Raw genomic sequence first — 22,159 nt, 5'->3', positions numbered from 1 at the left:
GTGTGAGATGTCTTATCAGGAAGTGGCTTGGGGGGCAAGAGCATATAACTTAGTTTTCATCTAACAGACCCGATAATGTATTGTCCAGGCCACTGCAACTTTAGAAACAGTTTTTAAAGGCCTTTAATTTAAGAGCAAAACAAAATACTGCACAATTCCGTAGGAATAACAATTGCAGGTTTATAATCTCGGCTTAATATCTTGTAAGGTGCTAAGCCCCCTGTAGATAACCTCTTCCCATTTTCGAATATCTTATTTCTATCCCTCTCCTATGATGATTGTGAGGAAATGCTGTGTGGCCACATGTAAGTCTATTGTAAAAGGTGCCATGGGTACCAAGGACACTGTGACCAGGGGAGGCCACTAAGGGCTGCAGCACATATTGTGCCACCCTTAAATGTACTGTACCTCAGAGTGTTGCACATATACCTTGCTAATTAGGATGTCTCCCCGCTCCCCCGTTTCCTGTAGGACATTTCTTCCTCTGACCAACAATTGTTCTTCTTTAGCGTGCATCTCTTCTGTTGCTTGGCTTTCATCGCATAGTTACATTTTAACCTGTTCTTCTTGTGGTGATTTATTCCTCATGAGACTGTGTTTTACTTTTTTCCGATCTTCAGTCAGCTTCTGCTCTGTCGGATTTTCCTCAATACCCTTTTTCTAGGCCTCTATGGGTTAACCTCTCTCACCTTGGCCCGCTTCTGGACCTAGATATCATCTTGGTTTTCTCTCTATCACCTTTTTAGGTCTCGGACCTAAAGGCTGCGCTTGCGCAGTCTGGGGTCGGAGAATTAATGTTCTCTAGTAGCGCTTTGGATCCCGCCTCCCTGCCCTGTCTCTCCTCCATTGGCTGGCTTCCTAAACGGAGGCCAGCCATTGGAGGAGAGATGCATCACTCCAATTTAGCCCCGTCTTTTTCGGATTCGGGGGCGTAAGTTTTGCTGTTCTTTAGCTCGTGACGTCGTCCGTCACTCAGGTCAGCAAAACACGCCCCTGAATTCGAAAAATTCCGGAAGCTTGAGGCCGCCATTTTGCTGCTGCTCGCCCCGGGGCACCAGTTGATGTTACTCTCAGCCACCTGGGCCGAGGCGGAGCTGTGCTTTGCCGCATGACCCTCATTTCGAGTCCGGGTCCCGCCGCTGGAGAGGCCCGGTTTCTCTGCTCCTTCGTTGCTGCAGCCTTTCGTGCTTTGCCGCATGACCCTCATTTCGGGTCCGGGTCCCGCCGCTGGAGAGGCCCGGTTTCTCTGCTCCTTCGTTGCTGCGGCCTTTCGTGACTGGAGGGCTGGTCGGGGGACACCACACGTTCCTGGACTGCTGGAGCTGGTAAGTGCCACTGCCGCTGGGGCTTCTTGCGGCGGGACTGGGGGCCCGCAAGCCGCACAATCCTACCCGAGCCTTTATTAATACTCTCTGGCTCATCTGTATGCGCTCTTTAGGTAGGCCGTCATTTTTTTCCATGTCTCTCTTAGTATCAAGTATGTGCAGTAATGTCTCTGGAAAAGTTGTCGACTACTGTCTCCACTTGACAAAAGTAGAAAGCAACTGCCGCCGTTTTCCCTTCCAAAATAGAAAGCGCTTGACAACACGTCGAACATTAGTATTTTCTGTATGAAACAAGCACTGGCAGTAGGTCAAATATATTATGTTTCTTTGCTCACTATACAATTTTTAGATGGAAGTCGATAGGTCTTGGTTTATTATTCTAACATGCATTGCAGCATGAGACACGGGATGGAGCCAGCAGGAGCAGACTCAGGTCTACAGAGTTAAGTTTACACTCGTTCAGTGCAAGCACTTGAGAGGAGGCAGACTGTCTGATATATTCAATATCTTAGGGCGAGGAAGAATAATTATCTGGACTGCGTCCAGAGACAGTTGACTAAGTCTCAAACCAATGGCAGAAAGAGTATGGTCAAAAGGCGTTGGTTGAAGGGACGTATCTAGCGAACACTTTATGCATATTGTTAGCAATAGGTCTATTTTATCAATTGCACCGTCAAAACCCAGACTCTCTCACAAAAAAAAACATCACTACTCAAAATATATCTATAACACTAACTCACTCTCTCTCTCCATAACTCTCTCCCAAACATCACTATCTATTTCTATATCACTCTCACTACCTCACTATAACACAACTCACTCCCTCAAAATATCACTACCTCACTCTCTCGCTAAATCACTCTCCATCTCACTACATCACAACTTCACTCTTTCTCTCCAACTCACTACATCACTCTCTATCTCACTACATCACAAAATCCCTCTCCCTCACTAACTCACTCTTTCACTACCTCACACTCTCTCACTCTCTATCTACATCACTCTCTCTCGCTACATAACTCTCTATACATCACTACTCCCCTCTATCTATATCACTACTTCACTATCTCACAACTTCTCTCTCTAAAAACATTACTACGTCACTCTCACTACCTCACTCTCTATCTCACAACATCACAACTTTACTCTCTCTAACTCACTACATCACTCACTCTCTACCTCACTCTTTCTATCTCACTAACTCACTTTCACTCTTTCACTACCTCTCTCACTACATCACAACATCACTCTCTGCTTACATCTAACTACTTCACAACGTCCCTCTCCCTCACTACATCACTGTTTCAATACCTCACTCACTCTATCTCACTACCTCACTCTCTCTCACTAACTCACTCTCTCACTACTTCACTCTCTCTCACTACTTCACTCTCTCTCTATATCTCACTAACTCACTCTCTCTCTGCTAATGCAATAAGTAACACATATCCAAAATATTACGCTAATGCCAACAGAAATTACAATGCCATTTATTTAGGGTTAATAAAAAAAAAAATACAAATAGCTCTACCTATAATATTGCCGAGACCATTGCATTGTAAATGCTTGTTATGGTTAGTACTATGTTGCTGATTACTCAGCCGATACCACTATGTTTCTCTGCTTCAGTGAGGTTATAACTTCTGCTATCATTGATATATTTATATGCATCTAGGTTGTCCTTGTATGTAGTCCTTGTGTGTATGTGTACATATATATGGGTGTGTGTGTGTGTGCGTATGTATGTGTATATATATATCTAACAACTTTTCCCCTCTTGAAACCTATGTTTTTTTCAGTGAATATATATATATATATATATATATATATATATATATATATATATATATAGCTGTGTGTGTGTTAAATCTGTGCATAGATATTGTGTATATCGTCGTTATATCTACATTTTATTTGTTATACATTTCGCGAACAGAACTTAAGTATAGTCTGGGTCTATGTGGACGTAGTCGTTATGTGTTCACTTGCTCTTCTTTCTGCACTATGGGTTCTACGCGTTTAGTGATCCCATCGGTGTCTTTCTGTCTCTGGAACTTTTTTCTTAACACGTGTTTGGCTTGTCAATACTTGTTCTTGCCTTCACGATCTTTTCGATTGTTGCATTAATCTATGCTTTTCCCCTGTGGATCTATTCTAAGATTCGTTTCTCAGTATCTCTAGGACACATTTGCCTCTAATGCATTCGCTAGTGCCTCTGGCCCACTGAACCTCAGCTGCCTATGGGTTCAGTTCTTGGGCCCGTTTTCTCCGTGTGTTGCGGAGTATGTTTGACCAACATAATGATTTCAAGTACCAATCTCTTTGACTTTCCAAGTCACAGCCAACCATGGGTCATGTCCCACCTTGGGAGCGACCTAGTATTGTATTTATACTGAATATTGTCTATGGACACATTTCTGTTTCCCTGCCATGGGTTTCTCTGTTCCCATGTTTTTCTCCGCTTTTATCAATTTACTTGCCTGGTATTTTTGCCACAGTTCCTAGGGTGAAGTCTATACTGTTGCTCACCTACCTTCATAAGAGCGACTGGTCTCGTCTGTCTTATTATAGACCGGTTTTCTCTAGTCAGGGATTTTTAGTACGATCAGTAATGTCTTATTTAGTAGAGACATGGTCTAGCTGCAGATTCCTTACGACCCACCTGCCTTCCCCATTCTGCAAACTGTTTCCATATTGCCTAAAATACCCCTTTCTTGGTATTTGCACACCATATTTTTCGACTTTGTTATTGTTAATTAAAAGAGATTTTTATCTTTTATGGTACACTGTTTACATGGCCAAGGTTCTATGTCGATTCTGAGTTTTTGGAGTGGTAAATAGTCACGGAAGAAACTGACCTTTTTCGCTTCAGAGAGGGTCTTATATGTACTCTTGTGACATCGCATATGTGTATGATGTCCGTACGGGGTCGCACAACACCTTCTACCGACGCACAGCTGTACTGCTGAAAACATTTCCTGATCCAGTCAGGCACCTGGGGAGAGTTGTAATGTAAGGAATCTGCAGCTAGACTATGTCTCTACCAGATAAGGCGTTACCGAAGGTAAGTAACTTGTTCATTAACCCATATAGTAATTTCTTCTATAATCTGAAAAACCTTCCAAAGTGAGAATTCAGCTTCAGTGTAATTAAAAGTATTTGGTATGTTAGGCACATTTGTGTAACGTTCAATGTGCTGTCAGTATGGTCTTGTGGATCTATAAGGATCTGGTACATTTTAAACCAGATTTCAACAAGTCTGTATGGATCAGAGAAGATGATCTTTGATAAAGGTTTATTTGAATAATTAATAGATCAGTTGATTATTGGGTTTAATGGTGTGACCAGAAGTTAATGATTGGAATAACTGGTTTGTCCATTGCCCACCATCAAAGAAGAACAATAAATGGAGTTAGTTGTGGTGGTGGGGAGCCTTGATCATCTTCTGACCTGTTACAGCTTTGGTCGTTGGGTTTGTTGATTGTTTGGGTTGTGAATTAGCAGGTATAGTAAGCGCTGTTGTGAGTGCAGTAATTGTACACCAAGACTGTGCTGTGTTGGATGTGTATAGGGTGTTCTGTTTAATATATTGCAATTGTATGTTTTGTTTGTGTTAACTACTGTTGTGAGCAAGTTCATACCAAATGACATGGTATGTATTTTCATCGTTCAAAGTATGAACTGTCTAACGGATGTTATTGTGTGTTGGTATTTTAGTTGAACCTGAAATTATGAGCATGATGATTCCCCACTACATGGCGTTTCTGTGCTTTGAAGGGTTCTTGTGCAGAGTTCTGTCTACTGTATCTTGTAGGAAGTTAGGTTGAAGTTGAGTTTTCTTGGCATATTAATGGCCATTCTTAGTAGGGTGTAAGTGAAATAGTCTTACCAATGGGTTGCCTTGGGTGCTTGAGCCATCCGGTCGGACAGCGCAAGCAATTCAGGCGTTAGTCACAACTGAAATAGCAATAGTTTGCCTCATGAGTTTTCTACCTTGAATAAGTAAGTCTGATTGCTACATAAAATAATGCAAAATCTTTAAGCCAGTCTTCTTTAATCTCAAAGAATTATTTGACCCAATTTTAAATGGTGCTGGGCCCAGACTCTCTGTATGAACTTAATCTGGTTCCACACGTAGCTGAAAACATTGAAAGCAATTTAATTAAATGAATCAACTTGGAGTTGGCAATTAGTCTGGGGTTAGGCATTGTAGGCAGAACAACAATGTGTATTAAATTAACATCAGTAAGATCCAGACCTCACTGATAAAAGAGAATATTTGCCATATAATGAAAATTAGACTTTTTTTTTTTTTAAGCTCGCAGCATTGGGTTACAACGAAACAGTCTTCAGAAATTAATTTGAAAAAAATATGACGGCCAAGCTGTTAAATGCCCCTTGCATCTTTTGCCCTCTGGTCTTATGTCTAGCTCTAGACCTGCCAGTTAGCGGTGTTAAATGTTATAGTTCATTAGGAAGTTGCTTTGAAGCAATGACGCCTATACAATGGAGAGAAAAATGGTATTTCATAAAAGATAATGTGATATATATATACACACACACACACCTAGTTGGCATCTTTTGCTGTTGCAATGGCAAATATAGTATGTTCCCAGTCTATTGCATATGACAAAAGGCACTCGTAAAGGTTTATTAAAGCAGGAAACTTTAGCAATGCTCAAGAAAAACTAAATTTTAGATTTTCAGAAATCCTAGCTTAGTTTTAGAAATCTGAATTGCAAGATTGGAATGCTATCAATCATGGACTCCCAGGCAACCTATGCATTTAAAAAAATCCAATTCCAAGATTCATGTACCCTGGCGACAGAAATCACTATAAGAAATTGATGCTGAGCACATCTTTTTTAAGATACAATAGAGTATATGCGTCCCCAAGAGTAACTTTCATTTACACTGGATCATGGAGTTAGGCGGGTTATACTGGTGCTGAGGTTGAGCATTTTCTCACTGAATGCATACAAAAGCCATTGGTGAAATTAGACTGGTCTTTACGATCTGTGTAATGGAGAGATTCAAGATTTAAAACCTGCACTTTTTTAATGTCAAGCACTTGCAATACCACGTAGCCTTTATTCAATCTCCTTGTAATTTAGTAAGAAAACATAAAACAGTCAATATAATTTCCCATACTCCAGTGTATTCACATGATTACGCTTATAATTGTAGAACCGATCACTCACATTTACATACTTAGACTACACACTCACAAGAACTCTGGGACCTCCTCGACACAACAGCACCAGACATCGCCTTCCTCACAAAAACCTGGATGAACACCTCCTCTGCCCCCGACATCGCCATAGTCATCCCGGACGGCTACAAGATCACCCGAAAAGGACCACGTCCACCAAACCGGAGGAGGAATCACCATCATCTACAGGAACACCATCAACGTCACGACCAACTCCGAAGATGCCCTCACCACCGCCGAACACCTACACTTCCAGATCTACACCGACCCCAAGACCACCCTCAGAGGAACCCTCATCTACAGACCGCCGGGCCCACGCACACAATTCAGTGAAGCCATCGCCGACTTTATCAGCCCACACGCCCTCGCCTCATCAGACTACATCCTCCTAGGGGACCTGAACTTCCACCTGGAGAACAACAAAGACAACACCCACACCACCCTGCTCGACAACCTCGACAACCTCGGACTCAAGCAATTGGTGAACACCCCCACCCACTACGCCGGCCACACGCTCGACCCCATCTTCTCTGCCAGGAGCCACGTTGCCTTCAGCCACTCCACCGGACTACACTGGACTGACCACAGCTGCATCCACTTCACCTTCAAGAAGACCACATCCCACCACCGCCCGCAACAGATCCCCTGTAGATGCTGGAACAAAATCACCGCAGACCAGCTAACCACATCACTTAGCCAGAACCCACCCATCACCACCACTGACACCGACGTCACAGCCCGCAACCTCACTCAGTGGATAGTCAACTGCGCCGATGTCCTTGCACCACTGAAGAACCCTCCAGGCAAGCCAGGCAACAGGAAAACAACATGGTTCACCAACGACCTCAAAGAATCAAAGAAATCCTGCAGATCCCTCAAGAAAACCTGGCGCCGCGAACAGACAGAAAAGATGACGGCCCTCTAGAACGCCACCCGCAAACACTACCAGTTGATCCGTACCACCAAAAAGACATCTTTCAAAGTACGGCTGGACAACAACACACACAACAGCAAGGAACTCTTCAGCATCGTAAAAGAGCTCTCCAATCCCAACACCAAGCGCAACGACATCACACCGCGACAAGACCTCTACAACTCCCTCGCCACGATCTTGCACCGCAAGATCGCCGACATACACAACAGCTTCGGCGCCCAGACTCTGCCCCCAGCCACCGAACCAACGCCCCCTACAACCACCCTCAGCGCTTGAACTCCCATCAGCACCGAAGACACCGCCCACGCTATGAACACCATCCACTCCGGCTCTCCTTCCGACCCATGCCCTCACCACATCTCAAACAAAGACGACACCATCATCGCTCCCCACCTACGGAACGTCATAAACAACTCCCTCGCGTCCGCCACCTTCCCAGAGAGCTGGAAGCACGCGGAGATCAACGTCCTACTGAAGAAACGCACAGCGTACCCCCAAAGACCTCAAAAACTTCCGCCCCATCTCTCTTCTACCCTTCCCGGCGAAAGTGATCGAGAAGATCGTCAAAAAGCAGCTGACCGCATTCCTCGAAGTCCATGGGTCCCTCGACCCATCCCAGTCCGGATTTCTCGCCAACCACAGCACCGACACCGCCCTCATCGCAGCCACCGACGACATCCGCACCCTACTCGACAACGGAGAAACCACCGCTCTCCAGTGCTTAATTTGTAAAATATGAAGTCCAGGTGCTCACTTTTTCCCCCCCGAGGCTACACCCACTTCTTTCCTGGCTCCACCCACTTCATCTACTGGCCCCACCCATGTTCTATTGGCTCCACCCACATCCTCAACTGGCATTGCTGAAAGTCAGATGTAATACCTGATCTGAATTTTAGCAAGGGAGCCTTTCCTCAAGTAAGGACTTGATAGGACGTTCCCCTGCCCTGTGAACATTTTGAAAAAGATTAAATCAAAAGTGAATTTAAAGCACAATTTTGGAATACATTTGCCAAAATGACTAATGCATTGAAAAGGGACATGTGAAACATTCCAGTGCTCTATGTGCCGATTTGGGGAAAAGACAACACTGAGGTATGCCATTTTAACAGAGTCTAATTGTGTGGCATGAGTTCAAAGATACAAATAAGTTGTAAGAGTGTTGATCAGGTAAAAATGGAAGATGTGATTTAAATGGAACTCCATAGTTCAATCTCTGACAGTGTAAAGGTCCCATTCTGTTGAAGATTGAAGATGGGACAGTGCCCAGGGTCAGATATCTACTTCATCCCCACACATTGGTACACCAGTTTCCTCTCACTACAACAAAATCAAGACACCATCTTTGAGAGTATGTTGGCTGGCTACAGATAGCCTTTTTGTAACAATAGTGATTGATGCTGGCACTCCATTTCCATTTCAAAATATTATATGACTTTTAATAGATTCCTGTCATTCCTCTGACAAGAGGGAAGCAAGTTAGCAGCAGTCAGTTGCTGTTAAATAAATAATTGCTTGCTGCACTGGTGGTCTGCCTTCCTGACAGCCTACATTACCAGGTGCAATAAAGATAGTACCTTTTGTTTAAATTTGGCTGGCGTTCACAAGAGTAAAATGTCCGGTGTTTACTGGGACTGTGGGACATGTGGGTGCTCGAGCACTAACTAAGCAAGCACCAACATTTGCATATTCCCGCAAATGTCAGCATACTAGTATAGGAGATCATTTTCACCTCCGATAAATTCCGACCACCTCGCGGTCAGATTTCACTGGATGCAAGAATTATCAGACCTGACACCAGAGAGAAGGCCCATTGTGCCACAGGGGAAAATGCACAAGGCAGAGAGATCACTGTGAAATTAATATAGTGATGCCAAATGGCCAGGAATTGGACTTGATGACATTACCAGAAGCCAGGCTGGCCCCTCATAAAAGGCAGGAATACTTCCTACTACTGTAGAATACACCTCAGCACCTCAGGATTGAGGCCGAAAGAGGCCAAAATTACCTGTTCAGCACTCTGTTCTTCCCGTTTGCATGTGGGATCAATGAAACTCATGATTTCATTCACAACTGCCTCACTCCCTTTCCTCAACTCCTTAACTGCTGATCACAGGGTCATTGTCTCCCGCTTTCTTGCCTTTCTTTTCCCAGGATGTCATGAGGGGACATTACCGTATAGCACTGGACTACTCATGAGGAGTTAGAGTAATGTCTTTGTCTGACTCTGTCCAGGTGTCAGAACCAGTCTGATCATCTCAGGGTTGCTAAGAAATTTCAAATTCCACATCATGCATTTTAGTGACTAAGAGGGCTCCCAATACTAGCCATGGGCTGATATAATATATATCAGTTGACGTCTGTGTATGTAAACCAGCATATAACAACTCCCAGCCAATCTTATGTCCGGACTGGAGGTGAGGATCATTATGCCCATCTTTCTCCCTTCATTTTCACTACAGCAGCTTCAACATTTAACAAAAAACTATCTTTCCCATGAACCACCAGGAATTGAAGTTGAACACAGCTTCAACCAATCAGAAGACATTATGTGCCAAAATAGTCCTTGTCTCTCATCTATGCTCCTCTTTCTTGCCCCGGCAAAGCACAGATAAGACATGAGTCTCTTAAGTTAACATATCCTTACACGTACTGTTCATATTTGTGCTTACCCATCTGCCATTGTTTTATGTTAATGTTGTGCCTACAGGTTGGCCTGTTTTTTTGATTTTTCACTGAGGGGAACGCACGTGCGGTCTATTAGAGCAGAGGTGTATACTAAGGCATCGGGACAGCGTGAGCGCGACATTGACATATACCTACGCGAGGGCGCTCCAGGGCCATAAATAACATTGGGAGTGCAAGAAGTGCATCTCGCTTCTCCGGCTACCCTAACTTAGTTGCGGGCCCGTATCACTCGTGCATGGCATCCTATAATATTGAACACATCACATACACAACAACCCACAGACACACACAAACATGCACAACGAATGGAATGTTGTGTTCAGGACTCCAGCTTCATCGTGAGCAGCAGAACTTCACATGACTGAGCTTCAAAGTGTGTATTCACGCCTCACAAGTAGAGACCTGCCACTGTAATTCACCAACCATAGTACGCTGACATTTCTGTACTCGAGGCATGAAACCAATAAACCCACGATAGGGACAGTACGCTTGGTGCTCCCCTCCCGGTTCAGAACCGGGTCCAGAACCTATTATCAAAAGATTGTTCCTCAGGAAATGTACACACATTGGATTAGTGTGTATCATGACAAAAGTCAGAAACCCAGGATCACAGGAATGCAGGTCGGGCATGCAGGGCTGGCAGGGCACATGGAAAGTCATGCAAATTACATTTTTGTTCAAACAATGCCATTTTTCTAAACTTAATTAGTGTATTTGATTCATATATCTTTTTTCACTGGGTTGAATTTTGTGTACTTTAAAAGTAGTCAATCAAAAACAGTAGCAAAATACTGTTAACACATATTGCCCTGTGCAAAGCATTTTAAAACAAAGCAGTTTAAAATCCTACATTCTGCCACAAAGATCCATGAACATAGAAGGTCAGAGGCACAATGAAAGTGATGCAGCTGACCCTGTCTATCCTAGAGCTCCAAACGCAAACAGTGCTACAGGTAACAGTTGTTTGGTCCTGTATTTTAAGAAGTGAAATGAGCAGGGAAAGAATGTAATCATTTCACTGCATCTTCTCAGGAGGCTTCTCAAGCCCCTTTTCGCATGGTGGCATTTGCATTTTCTAAAAAAAGGAAATACACTGGAAAGGGAGCCAGTGAAAAGGTGCTCCCTCCCTCTGTTTGCTAAACTCAACCTTAGCCTCTCCTTTGTGAACTTTGACCTCATCATCTGCAAATTCATTTACTGTTTCTAACAGTGTAATATAGTTATACAGGCTTTCAGCGAGCCCCCGCCCAATTCATCCATTTTTAGGTCTCGGCTAGCCGCGCGGAAGCGCGTCTCCGCCGAGAACCTTTTGTCGGCGTGTGTGCTTCCCAGGAGACAATCCTGGCCGCGCGCATCGCCTTGGAGGCGGTTTCAAACTGGCACGCGAACGAGCGCTGTGGCCAGGCGCTGTCTCCTGGGATGCACACGCGCATACACACACACAAGCGCCCACACACATACATACAGAGACACACCCCCCGCACACATACACACACGCGCGCGCGCACACACGAGTGCACCCCCCCCTCTCCCCCGCCGTCGCACACATGCATACACACACAAGCACACACACACACAACGAGGGAACCAAGCCCCCTCCCAGCCCTTTTCAACTTACCAGGTCAATTCTGAGGGACTCCGCTCTCCTTCTGGCGTCGCGAGACGCTTTCACTCCGCCTTCTCTTCCGGTCCGGACGCAGCCCCGCCCCCGTCACAGGCGACTTTGCCTGACTTCCGGTGAGGCTGCGTAGAAAATAATGCTGGGCTCGTGAGTAACAGTGACTTCCTTGTTTTCTTTTGCCTTCAGCATTCTATGGAAGTACAAGTGTTTCCTCACTCTTCCCTCTCCCCAGCGCTCTCCATGTTGAAAGCTCGTCCGTTGCTACAACTCAACTTTTTTTGTAATTTTGTTTTATTTAACTGACCTCCTCCATACACCTTGTTCACAGTTTCTCTTTCCACTTGGTTACATTTAGTTTGCCCCTCACTCCACTGTTGCTCACCCACCACTCCCTGTCGCGTAAGTATTACAAACGTTTTCCCCCTTTTTTGGAGGCCTACCGACAGCGATTTGATGTTGGGCTGCTACTTTCGAAAAGCAAACAAAATAGTTCATAAGTCACATTATGCACATCTGCCATGATGCTGGGCATGGTAATGCCACGGCTCAAGCATGCACACACATCATCACCCTCGTTCTTTTTGTTTGCGGATGTAGTTCAGCTTCTGCAATAACTGTTTTGTTTTTGCCAGTGATGAACAGCATCAGCAGAAAGCACTGGCAAGACCTATCGGCTGTGTTTGCGGATGTAGTTCAGCTTCAGCAATTATTGGCGAGTTCTTTTTGCTGATGCTGAAAAGCATTGTCAAAGCCAATAGGTGTACATTCACAAATCCAAAAAGCAAGACCTATTGGCGATGTCAATGCTTGTTCCTACATGAAGCCCATCATTGAGTACTCAACAAATTGCTAAAAAAATAGCTTTTATTTGCAGTTTGAATTGGCTCGACATGAACGTACATTGCTGATTACCTTCCTGACAAGACATTCTAACGTATAATCACATGCTTCCGAAATATTCAAACTAAATGTTAGGAAATGATAAGTGCTTAAGTGGACCAATTACTGTGTGTATTTTCTCAAAGTGGATGAAGTTGGCGAGTCATGGGAGGCAAGCGTATGAAAGAGTTTTGGAGTCAGTGTTAGGATAAAATGCATAACCTTAGGTGTTTATCCTTCCTTCTCTCCCCACTCCCGATATGGGAGGGATACAATTTGCTCCAAGAGAAAAGTGATGAGGGGTTGATGTAAAACAATTTTTGGTATATGAGAAATGACTGTTTTGGTCACTATTAACGCTTTAACCGCGGTGGCAATTCCGCCGCGGGCGTTCTAAAGGGTGGGCGGGGCTGCGACGGCTGACGGTCGTGCGCACGATGGCCAACGGGAGCACGGAATATAATAACCATTTTCACATCTATTTACAAAAATGATCTGAAAATGGTCGAAACAATGACCAATTTCAGAAGAATTTTTACTGCCAAATTTACAATTTTTAAAAACTTAAGTAAATCTTTTAATCACGTCTTTGAGCGATTATGTAATATTTAATCTTCAATAATGCTAGCATGTCTGTTTTTGCTGGTTTTCTCCAGATATTATCTTATTGTCAACAATTTGAGTCTTTCACCCTGCAGTAAGTATTGTACTGCTTAGGGCCTGATAAAACCATACACAAGCTGTGCCTTTTACCTGATCACAACAGGAGCATGACAGGTAATAGGATTGACAGGTCAGTATGCAGCTGGGTGAAGGGAAGCCTGCAGAAAGCTAGCTCGCACACCCCATTACAGTGGTTCAGAACAGAGTGCTGAATCAAGTTTAAATGGACTATCAACAAAATGAAGCCAATCTGTCTCATTGCCCAAGCTGACATCATCAAACAAAATAACATTCTAGATCTCCTACTGTTGGTGATTGTTTTGTAGTGAGGAAGGACAAGAAAGAGAGAGAAGATGTTACTTACCTTGGAAACATCAGTTTGTAGTGTGTAGCCGTACAGCACTGTATATTCAAATGCTCTGCATACTTCTGTCATCTCGTTTTGGCTTGGATGTTTGCAACTTATACACCAATACAGATTTTGCTAAAAATGTAATGCAACACATTGTCATATACAATGCCAATAACTCAAACTTTAATGCTGCGAGACCTATTGCATTGCAAATGCTTGTTTTTTTGTGTCATCCACATTTTGATTTTTGCCTACACAGTGCTCCCGATCGGCGCACTGGTTACTCAGCTCTCAGACCGGGCCAAAGGATTTCCTATGCAGACTTGGAGCACTGCCCTGCCCCTGCCTGCTTTCTCGTATCCGGCGGGCACATAGTTATTGTGCTCGTCAAAGTAATTGCTGAGAAGGGCTGAAGCAATGCAATGCTGTCCCAGGCGCCCTAGTATGAACATGGTGCCCCGCTCCGCCTGGAGCCAGTGGCATGCAGTACCGGTGGCATGATTGCTCGGGCCTGGCTGGGGCGGCAGGCCTTTGACTTGGATGCATGCGCCGGGAATGTAGTTTTAGTTATTGCTGGCTGCTATATAGTAATCAAGCAACTCGTACAGCATAATACTTGACTTTGGTTCTTTAATTACATTAGGATATTTCCTTCGTTAACACTAGGAGAATCTGCATTCCGGAGAGAAATGCCAGCTTTCACGGTTTAATGCATGCAATTCATAGAAGATGACATTTCTCTACCTTTCTATGAAATGAAGGGAAGTTGTATTATGCTTTCAACATTGAGTACAGTAGTTCTCAAGAATATTGAATGGCAGACCCATTCTGCACAGTCTACTTTCATTGACCTTCAGCCGAGGCACACAAATTCAATCCCGAGCAGCATGGCATACGGGCAGTTGTTTTATCAATATGGCAGCCTTCTGGACTTTAAGCATTGAAATCACTAATGTTATGTCCATATTTTACACTGCAATAAAGGCTGGAGAAAAGACAGAGTAGAAAACTATAGGAGCTCCTTGTCCCAATACCTCGGATATCCTAGGGAACTCTTATGGGGTGCGGCCTTTGCCACAGACAGTTTACAACACAAGGAATGCTGAAGAGAAATCCCATCCTCTGGGGAATTTTGGAGAAGCCTGAAAATTGATCTAGTCAGTGGGATCTTTAGGTCAGTCAGTAAGAGCAAGGGAGATCTACAGTCACGGATATTATTCTTTTGTATTTGCAGATCTATAGTTGTCCTATCATGATTCCCAAAAAGTTCAGGTGCAGACTGCAGACATCCGCTACCAAAGAACTGTCCTAAATTAGCATATTTTGGATCAACGACTGACCTCACGGTTCAGGTGACCTGACATCACGGCGACACCACGTGCAAGAAAAAGCACAATGAGTATCATTTTTTTATTAATACTAACTTACTGCGGTCGACGTCGGTAGGTTACTGCTGGACTAAAGGAATTCCTGCCTGTTTTCTCCTGTCCGGCAGGCACATAGTTATTGTGCTTGTCAAAGTAGTTGCTGAAAAGGCAAGAAGTAATCCCACGCTTCCCCGGGGACCCTAGCATTGCACACGGTGCCCAGTGCCCTTGCATTGCACACAGTTCCCCGCCCTTACCTGGAGCCAGTCACAGTGACATGCAGCAGTGGTGGCATGATTGCTCAGGCTTGGCTAGGGCGGCAGGCCTCTGAGTTGGTTTAGGTGACGTTACATCATCACACACTGCCCTGGGGGCCCTAGCATTGCACATGGTGCCCCACCCTGCCTGGAGCGAGTGGCATGCTGCAGTACTGGTGGCATGATTGCTCGGGCCTGGCTGGGGCTCCAGGCCTCCGACTTCGTTCTGGTGACCTGACATCATGGCGACACCCCACGCAAGAAAAAGCAGCGAGCATGAGCATTATTTTTTTTAATTAATGCTAACTAACTTACTGCGATCGTCAGTCGGTTACTGCTGGACTGGTGGCACAGCACTGCCTGTATTAAGAGGCCTGCAGGCTGCTGCGCAGCTGAATAAAAAGGGCCCACCTGCGTGACGTCGTGCTATTAACTGCTTTGCTGCTGCTACACTAATCCACTGCAGTGCGGGGCGTGGTCCACCATACGAAGATAAAGTTTACGCATGCCAGCAAACGCTGCCCGCCGTAGTCCCCCACCCCCATAGAACCAAATGCAGCCCACCCACCGGCCGGCAACACTTCAACTGAAAGAAAATCTTAAATGTATATGGATTTATTTATCGGGCTCGCTGCGCTCTCTCAGCAGCACTGCATGTCGTCAACACTCTTCTTCTTCGCGGAAGGACTGGAGACTGTCTCAGCTCAGACTGTGTGTGAACAAGACTGCATGCAGTAAGCCGGCAATTATGGTTAATTTACTTTGACACACATGACGTGCAGACTGCAGGGATGTAAGTTGGCGGTGTAGACCCGGCCCTGATAAAAAGGTACCGGCACTGGCGCTCTCATTCTCCTAGACCTCTCAGCCGCCTTTGATACAGTCTGCCATCGCACCCTAATAACCCGCCTCCACAACGCCAGGATCCAAGGCAAGGCCCTGGACTGGATCACCTATTTCCTCTCCGACAACCCAGCGAGTCTGCCTCCCTCCCCGTGGCCACCGAGGGGATCTGCGGCGTACCCCAAGGCTCATCGCTCAGCCCAACCCTCTTCAATATCTACATGAGCCCCCTTGCCACCATTGCACGCAAACACAACCCCAACATCATCTCATACGCCGACGACACCCAGCTGATACTCTCCCTCACCAAAGACCCAGCCACCGCCAAACTCAACCCTCTAGGAAGGAATGAAAAACGTCGCGGAATGGATGAAACTCAGCCGTCTGAAACTGAACTCAGACAAGACGGAGGTCCTCATCCTCTGACCATCCCCATCTGCCTGGGACGACTCCTGGTGGCCCACAGAACTAGGCACCGCACCGATACCCACTGACCACGCACGCAACCTGGGATTCATCCTGGACTCCTCTCTCACGATGACCAAGCAAGTCAATGCCATCTCATCTTCATGCTTCAACACCCTGCGCATGCTCCGTAAGATCTTCGGGTGGATCCCTACCGAAACTAGAAAGACGGTCACCCAGGCCCTCGTCGCCAGCCGACTTGACTACGGGAACGCCCTATACGCAGGAACCACAATCAAACTTCAGAAAAGACTCCAACGCATACAGAACGCATCCGCACGACTCATTCTCGACATCCCCCGCCTCAGTCACATATCAGCCCACCTGAGAGACCTGCACTGGCTCCCCGTCGGCAAAAGGATCACGTTCATGCTCCTCACCCACAAAGCGCTCCACGACACAGGCCCCGAATAACAACCGCCTCACGTTCTACACTCCAACACGCAAACTCCGCTCCGCCGTCCTCGCCCTCGCCACCGTCCCACGGATCCACAGAACTACCGCCGGAGGAAGGTCATTCTCCTACCTGGTGGCCAAGACATGAAACTCCCTCCCCGCCCACCTACGTCTGACCCAGGACCACCTCACATTCAGGAAACACCTCAAGACCTGGCTCTTCAAGCACCCCCCCCCGCAGCGCCTTGAGACCCTCATGGGTGAGTAGCGCGCTTTACAAGTGTACTGATTGATTGATTGATTGAATCATAAATGTATTGCTGCCACAGTCTATAGTTACTCAACCGGATTGTGAACTGGTAGAACACGCAAAATGTCAGTGTGTATTTGTTACATTTCTTTATTAGCATTTATACATAAACATACTTCTCCACTCTTTCACAAAATTTTATTTTTATAACCTTGCTATGTAAAAACACACATTGCCATGTTCATTAGAATTCTATATTTCATGAGATAAGCTAAACTGAATACCCCTTCCCCATAGCATTGTATTATAGATTTATTTCGGTGTTAACCTTGTATTCCAATTCTCATCCCACAATTGCATTCCGAGTTCAGTCGAATTGTCATAATGTTTTACATCTTCACAGATTACAGTATTGTAATCATTTGTCCTTTAGTTTTACATCAATGTGGATTTAGACCCCTGCCATGTCCCCCTATTGTGCGTGTTTATTAATTGACATTAATGTGTGTATGTAGTTAATTATTTATCTAACTTAGTTGAATTTTGGTATTGCTCAACATGTTGTTTGGTGATGGTCTTACTTTTTGCAGGTTGGCTTAAGCCATTTATCTATCAGGGTGTTTCTCCCGGTTTTAGCAATTTTATAGGTGTGAAGAAGCATTTGGATTCTAGTTTTCTGAAAGTAGTTAATGCCACACAAGTGTTTGAGTTCAAGTTGTTGACCAGACCACGAAAGAGTGGCTACATTTGAGTAGCACATATCAATTTAGACTTGAAGAATTGTGCAGGAGCGCTTATCTGTGGGGCAATTGTGATGCACACTGTGATCGACCTCATAACTGAGTGCTTACAATATCTCATTGTTCTTCTATCTCTCTCTCTCTCTATCTATCTATCTATCTATCTATCTATCTATCTATCTCTCTAGCTGTCTATCTATCTCTCTCTCTAGCTATCTATCTCCCTATCCATTGCTTCCTCCCAGTCAGTGAAGTCTGACTGATTGTTATAACAAGGACAACTATGGCACAGACAGATTTTGCCATTACATCAATGACGTCTTCTTCCTAAATTATGTTATAAGAAAACTGTTTGCAGCCCACCCTTTTCTTGACCATTTTTACTTCCTCCTATTCAGGTGACTCGTCAGATTCAGGAGCATGAGCAGGACTCTGCTCTACGGGAACAGATGACTGGCTACAAGCGCATGCGACGACAGCATCAGAAGCAGTTGATGGCACTGGAGAACAAGCTGAAGGCAGAGCTGGATGAACACCAGCTGCGACTGGATAAAGAGCTGGAGGCTCACCGGAGCAATTTCAGTACTGAGGCTGACAAGCTCTCTAAGAAGCATCAGGCTATTTTCGAGAAGGAGGTGAGTAGAGATGTAAAACTCAAACCACTTTGTACTGCTCTTTGATATTCCGCATTACAGTAGCATACCTGTTTGACGATGCCCTTTCTCAGACACAAATCATTGCCTTTTTGCATTACTTTGTCAGTTAACATTGTACCCTATGATTATGTGTTTGTACTGCTCTGTGATCACCAAGTCACACCCCCTAATAACACCCATGCACTACTCGTGTCTCACTAAGAATTACTCCAAGCAACTCCATGTGCTTTTCCACAGCTCCTAGTATTTAATAAGAAGTGGTCAGCAGCCTTGTACTTGGTAGAGAAGCAAGCTATTTACGAAAACCTGTGATTTTGCATGCTTATCTGTGATGTCCACTTTAAATTGGTATTGGAATATTGCTACAGTACTCACTCACTGTATAAATATTAGACATTCAGCCTCTGTGTTGCTCTTGGATGTGCAGCATTCAAGCTTGATCACTGTCAACTTGCTTCCTATGCATGAATGTGTCAAATGTTACAGGCTTTTACATCCCCAATTCGATGCCATCATCTTCCACCAAGATTTACCGATAATGAACCAGTGTGTATTTCTTTGGGATTACAGTTGTCTCTCTTTTGATCTCCTATGTGATTAGTGTCTGATCTTGGTGGTTACTCTGAACGGAGGCCTTAGTCACTTAGCATCTATCTGTACATATCCACTGTCCATTCACGTAGAACAGAGGCGGCACTCTAACCTCCCACAGAAAAATACTGGTAGTCTGTTCTTTTAAAGGGATAAAGAAGCACAGTCCTGTTCCATATCCATTCATGGTAAAGCCATTTCTAAACACTTTTTTGAATGGTCTAGCCGTTTTAGTTTAAATTCACAGCTTAAGCTGTATAATAGACATGGAGAAAATGACGCAATAAAGATAAATAAAAATGTTAAACATACCCTTATCCCCTGGATATATCTGAGGTATTAATTTGTCCAATCTAACCCAGAGAGTGGATGTATAATCCAGAGCCTAATGATGGTACAGATAATGGGTGTTTAGCCGAGTGAACGTTTCTGGAACCGAACCTGCTCAGGGGCCAAACCTTCACTTACTTCATTGGCTCTTTTAGACAGGGTGGTCTAGTGGAAGATGATGTATGAGCGCACTTTCCCATTCATTCATTGGCTTCTGGTATCTAGTGTCTTTTTTTTTTTAGTTTGGAGGTCATTGTATTGAGAGGATGAGTGATGGGCCCTACCTGAATGTCTTTCGAAGCCAAAGTCTCATGCTTCTCTTTCGATTGAGGGATTTAACAGTAAAGTTGAGCCCCCTTGCTAATTAGCTCCATCCAAATAAGTCCCTCTTTCTGCTCCAGGTGATGCTTGCTCTCTAGTGGTGAAGTCAAGCAGGCAAGGTTTGACGAGGATAGGTTCTATATCCTCTGTTCTTTGTAGTGTCCCACAACCCTCTGGTCTGTAGTGAAGCCTGCATGTAGTGTTTTCCCCCAGCGAATTTTACACCATTGTTGGATTCGGCTTGTCAATTGTCCCTTCTTTAGAATGGCTGTGGATGATTGAGTATGCCATGATGACATGGCCCATCCTTCTTTATGGCATCTTCAGTGATAAATCAGCGTGGCCCTTTTTATATTAACAAAATAACATGTTGTATTGAAAAAGGGGCCCCTTTAAACCTAAGTGACATTTGTGAAAAAATAAGAGACAACTAAAATCTTTTAGGGATTTTTTTTTTCCAAAGTACAGAATGATAGAAAGCACTGGTAATGGGTGACGCCAAGTAGTCTGCGTCATGAAACAAAATAGTAGATCCAAAAGGTGCTGTCACCAAGATTCTGATGTCAGACTTAAACTTTGTGTTCGAGGCATATGAGCTGCAGATTGCACACTGTGCATAGATCGCCACCTAGTGTTGGGCCCGGATGTTTGCAGTTTGTTGTTGTCCTGAAAAGTTCTTTGGAAGTCACGAGATAGGTGACTCTTCCTTTGGACCACATTGCGCATGGGCATCGGCTCCATTCCCAGATTGTTTTTTTTCCGCTATTGGGCTCGGATGTCTTTCATGCGCTCCGGTTAGGAACCGATTTTCCTTCGGCGCTCAATCCTCACCCAGTTCGAGGGTATTGTTTCGATCGCGCTTCACACGACGCGATTCTTCACCACTTAGAAGTCTTCGATTCTGGTCGTCGACGAAGGCCTTCGGGCCTACCTAGGCCTTACTTTCTGGCTCATGGAAAGGACGCAATTCAAGAAGTGTCCTCGATGTGGGTCGAAGTTTCCCCACACCGACCTACATGAGGTTTGCAACCTTTGCCTCTCACCGGAGCACGAGGCCAAAGACTTTTCCACTTGTGCCTCCTTCCGCTCCAAGAAGACGATCCGGGACCGACGAGCTCGAAGAACAATGGCTCGCTCGTCAACTTTGATCCCCGACGACATCTTCGAAGAGGGCGTCGGCGTGCCAAAACACCAGCACGCTGACGAGAGTACCAGACGCTGAAGACTCTGACGTCGAGGAAGTCACTCCACCTCAACGGGTCGTAAGTAAGATCGTCAACACCCTCTAAAAAGGCTTCGGGCACACCCTCAACTTCGGGCCCTGGTGCACACCGAGAGACTGCTTCCAACGCCCCGCCTTCGGGCCCAGCAAAGAAGCCCATTAAGCCTTCAGGCAGCTCGGGCTCGAGCCAGCCTATCCACGGTGCCGGTCCGACACCGAAGAAAAAGCCATCTTCTTCAACCACACCAAGCGTTGCTCCGACACCCAAGCACTCTGCGCCTAAGACTGGCAGCGGCTCATCGATGCTGAAACCACATTCGGAGCCGACTAAAAAACCGCCTAAAGCTCAAGAACACGCTTCGGAACCGAAAAAACACCCTTTACCGAAGAAACAGGTTCCGGTTAAGGACATGTCAAAAGGGCACTCTTCTAAACCGAAATCAGCTACCGACTCGGTGCCGAGAAAACCTACGGAGCCGAAAACCTCGACACCGAAGGATTTTCCCTGTTCAGAGGAACTCTTTACACCTGATCCTAACCAAAAACCCTTGTCAAGGATCCTAAGACTGGTCAACTGACTCTCAGTTCCAAAAAGAGACGACTTGATGCGCCAGCACCTCCTCCTCCTCCAAAGAAGAGAGACATTGTAACCTCTCCATTAAGGGTGCCTTCTCCTCCACCTCCTCATACTGTTCCTCCTACACCTACTCCACCTCACCATTCACCTACACCATCCCCTAATCCAAACGATGATGTAGACACATACTCTGATAACACAGATGGAGGTGGACATGACCCAGCAGGGAGCAAAACTCCCCCTCAGTCACCTAATCCATGGGATGATTACAACACCCCTGATGTGCCTTATATCCCACAAGATGACATATCCTTCTTGAACCTCCCTACCAGAAGACACTATAGGTTTTAACCTACTAGTCCAAAGAGCTGCCCAATATCATGGGGTGGACTTACACACAGATGCGGTGGAGGAAGATTTCCTACTAGACACTTTTGATAACACACAACGGTCTACTGCCATTTTGCCAATGT

At 45.2% G+C, this 22,159-nt stretch overlaps 1 protein-coding gene across 3 annotated transcripts in view; it reads left to right on the top strand.

Annotated features, from left to right (window-relative positions):
• The window catches only part of TAOK2 (TAO kinase 2), a 934,333-nt gene that overhangs the window by 586,343 nt on the left and 325,831 nt on the right, over positions 1–22,159 (top strand). For all 3 annotated transcript variants that reach the window (XM_078652408.1, XM_078652406.1, XM_078652407.1), the window contains exon 17: positions 18,388–18,624. In XM_078652408.1, the coding sequence (XP_078508534.1) occupies positions 18,388–18,624 (237 nt within the window). The remainder of the gene's footprint in view (positions 1–18,387; positions 18,625–22,159) is intronic.

This window comes from Lissotriton helveticus, chromosome 7, assembly GCF_964261635.1.
Source record: "Lissotriton helveticus chromosome 7, aLisHel1.1, whole genome shotgun sequence".
In the NCBI taxonomy this organism is placed as follows: domain Eukaryota; kingdom Metazoa; phylum Chordata; class Amphibia; order Caudata; family Salamandridae; genus Lissotriton; species Lissotriton helveticus.
Note: the sequence above shows the minus strand (reverse complement) of the source record. Positions and strands in the feature narration are given on the sequence as shown.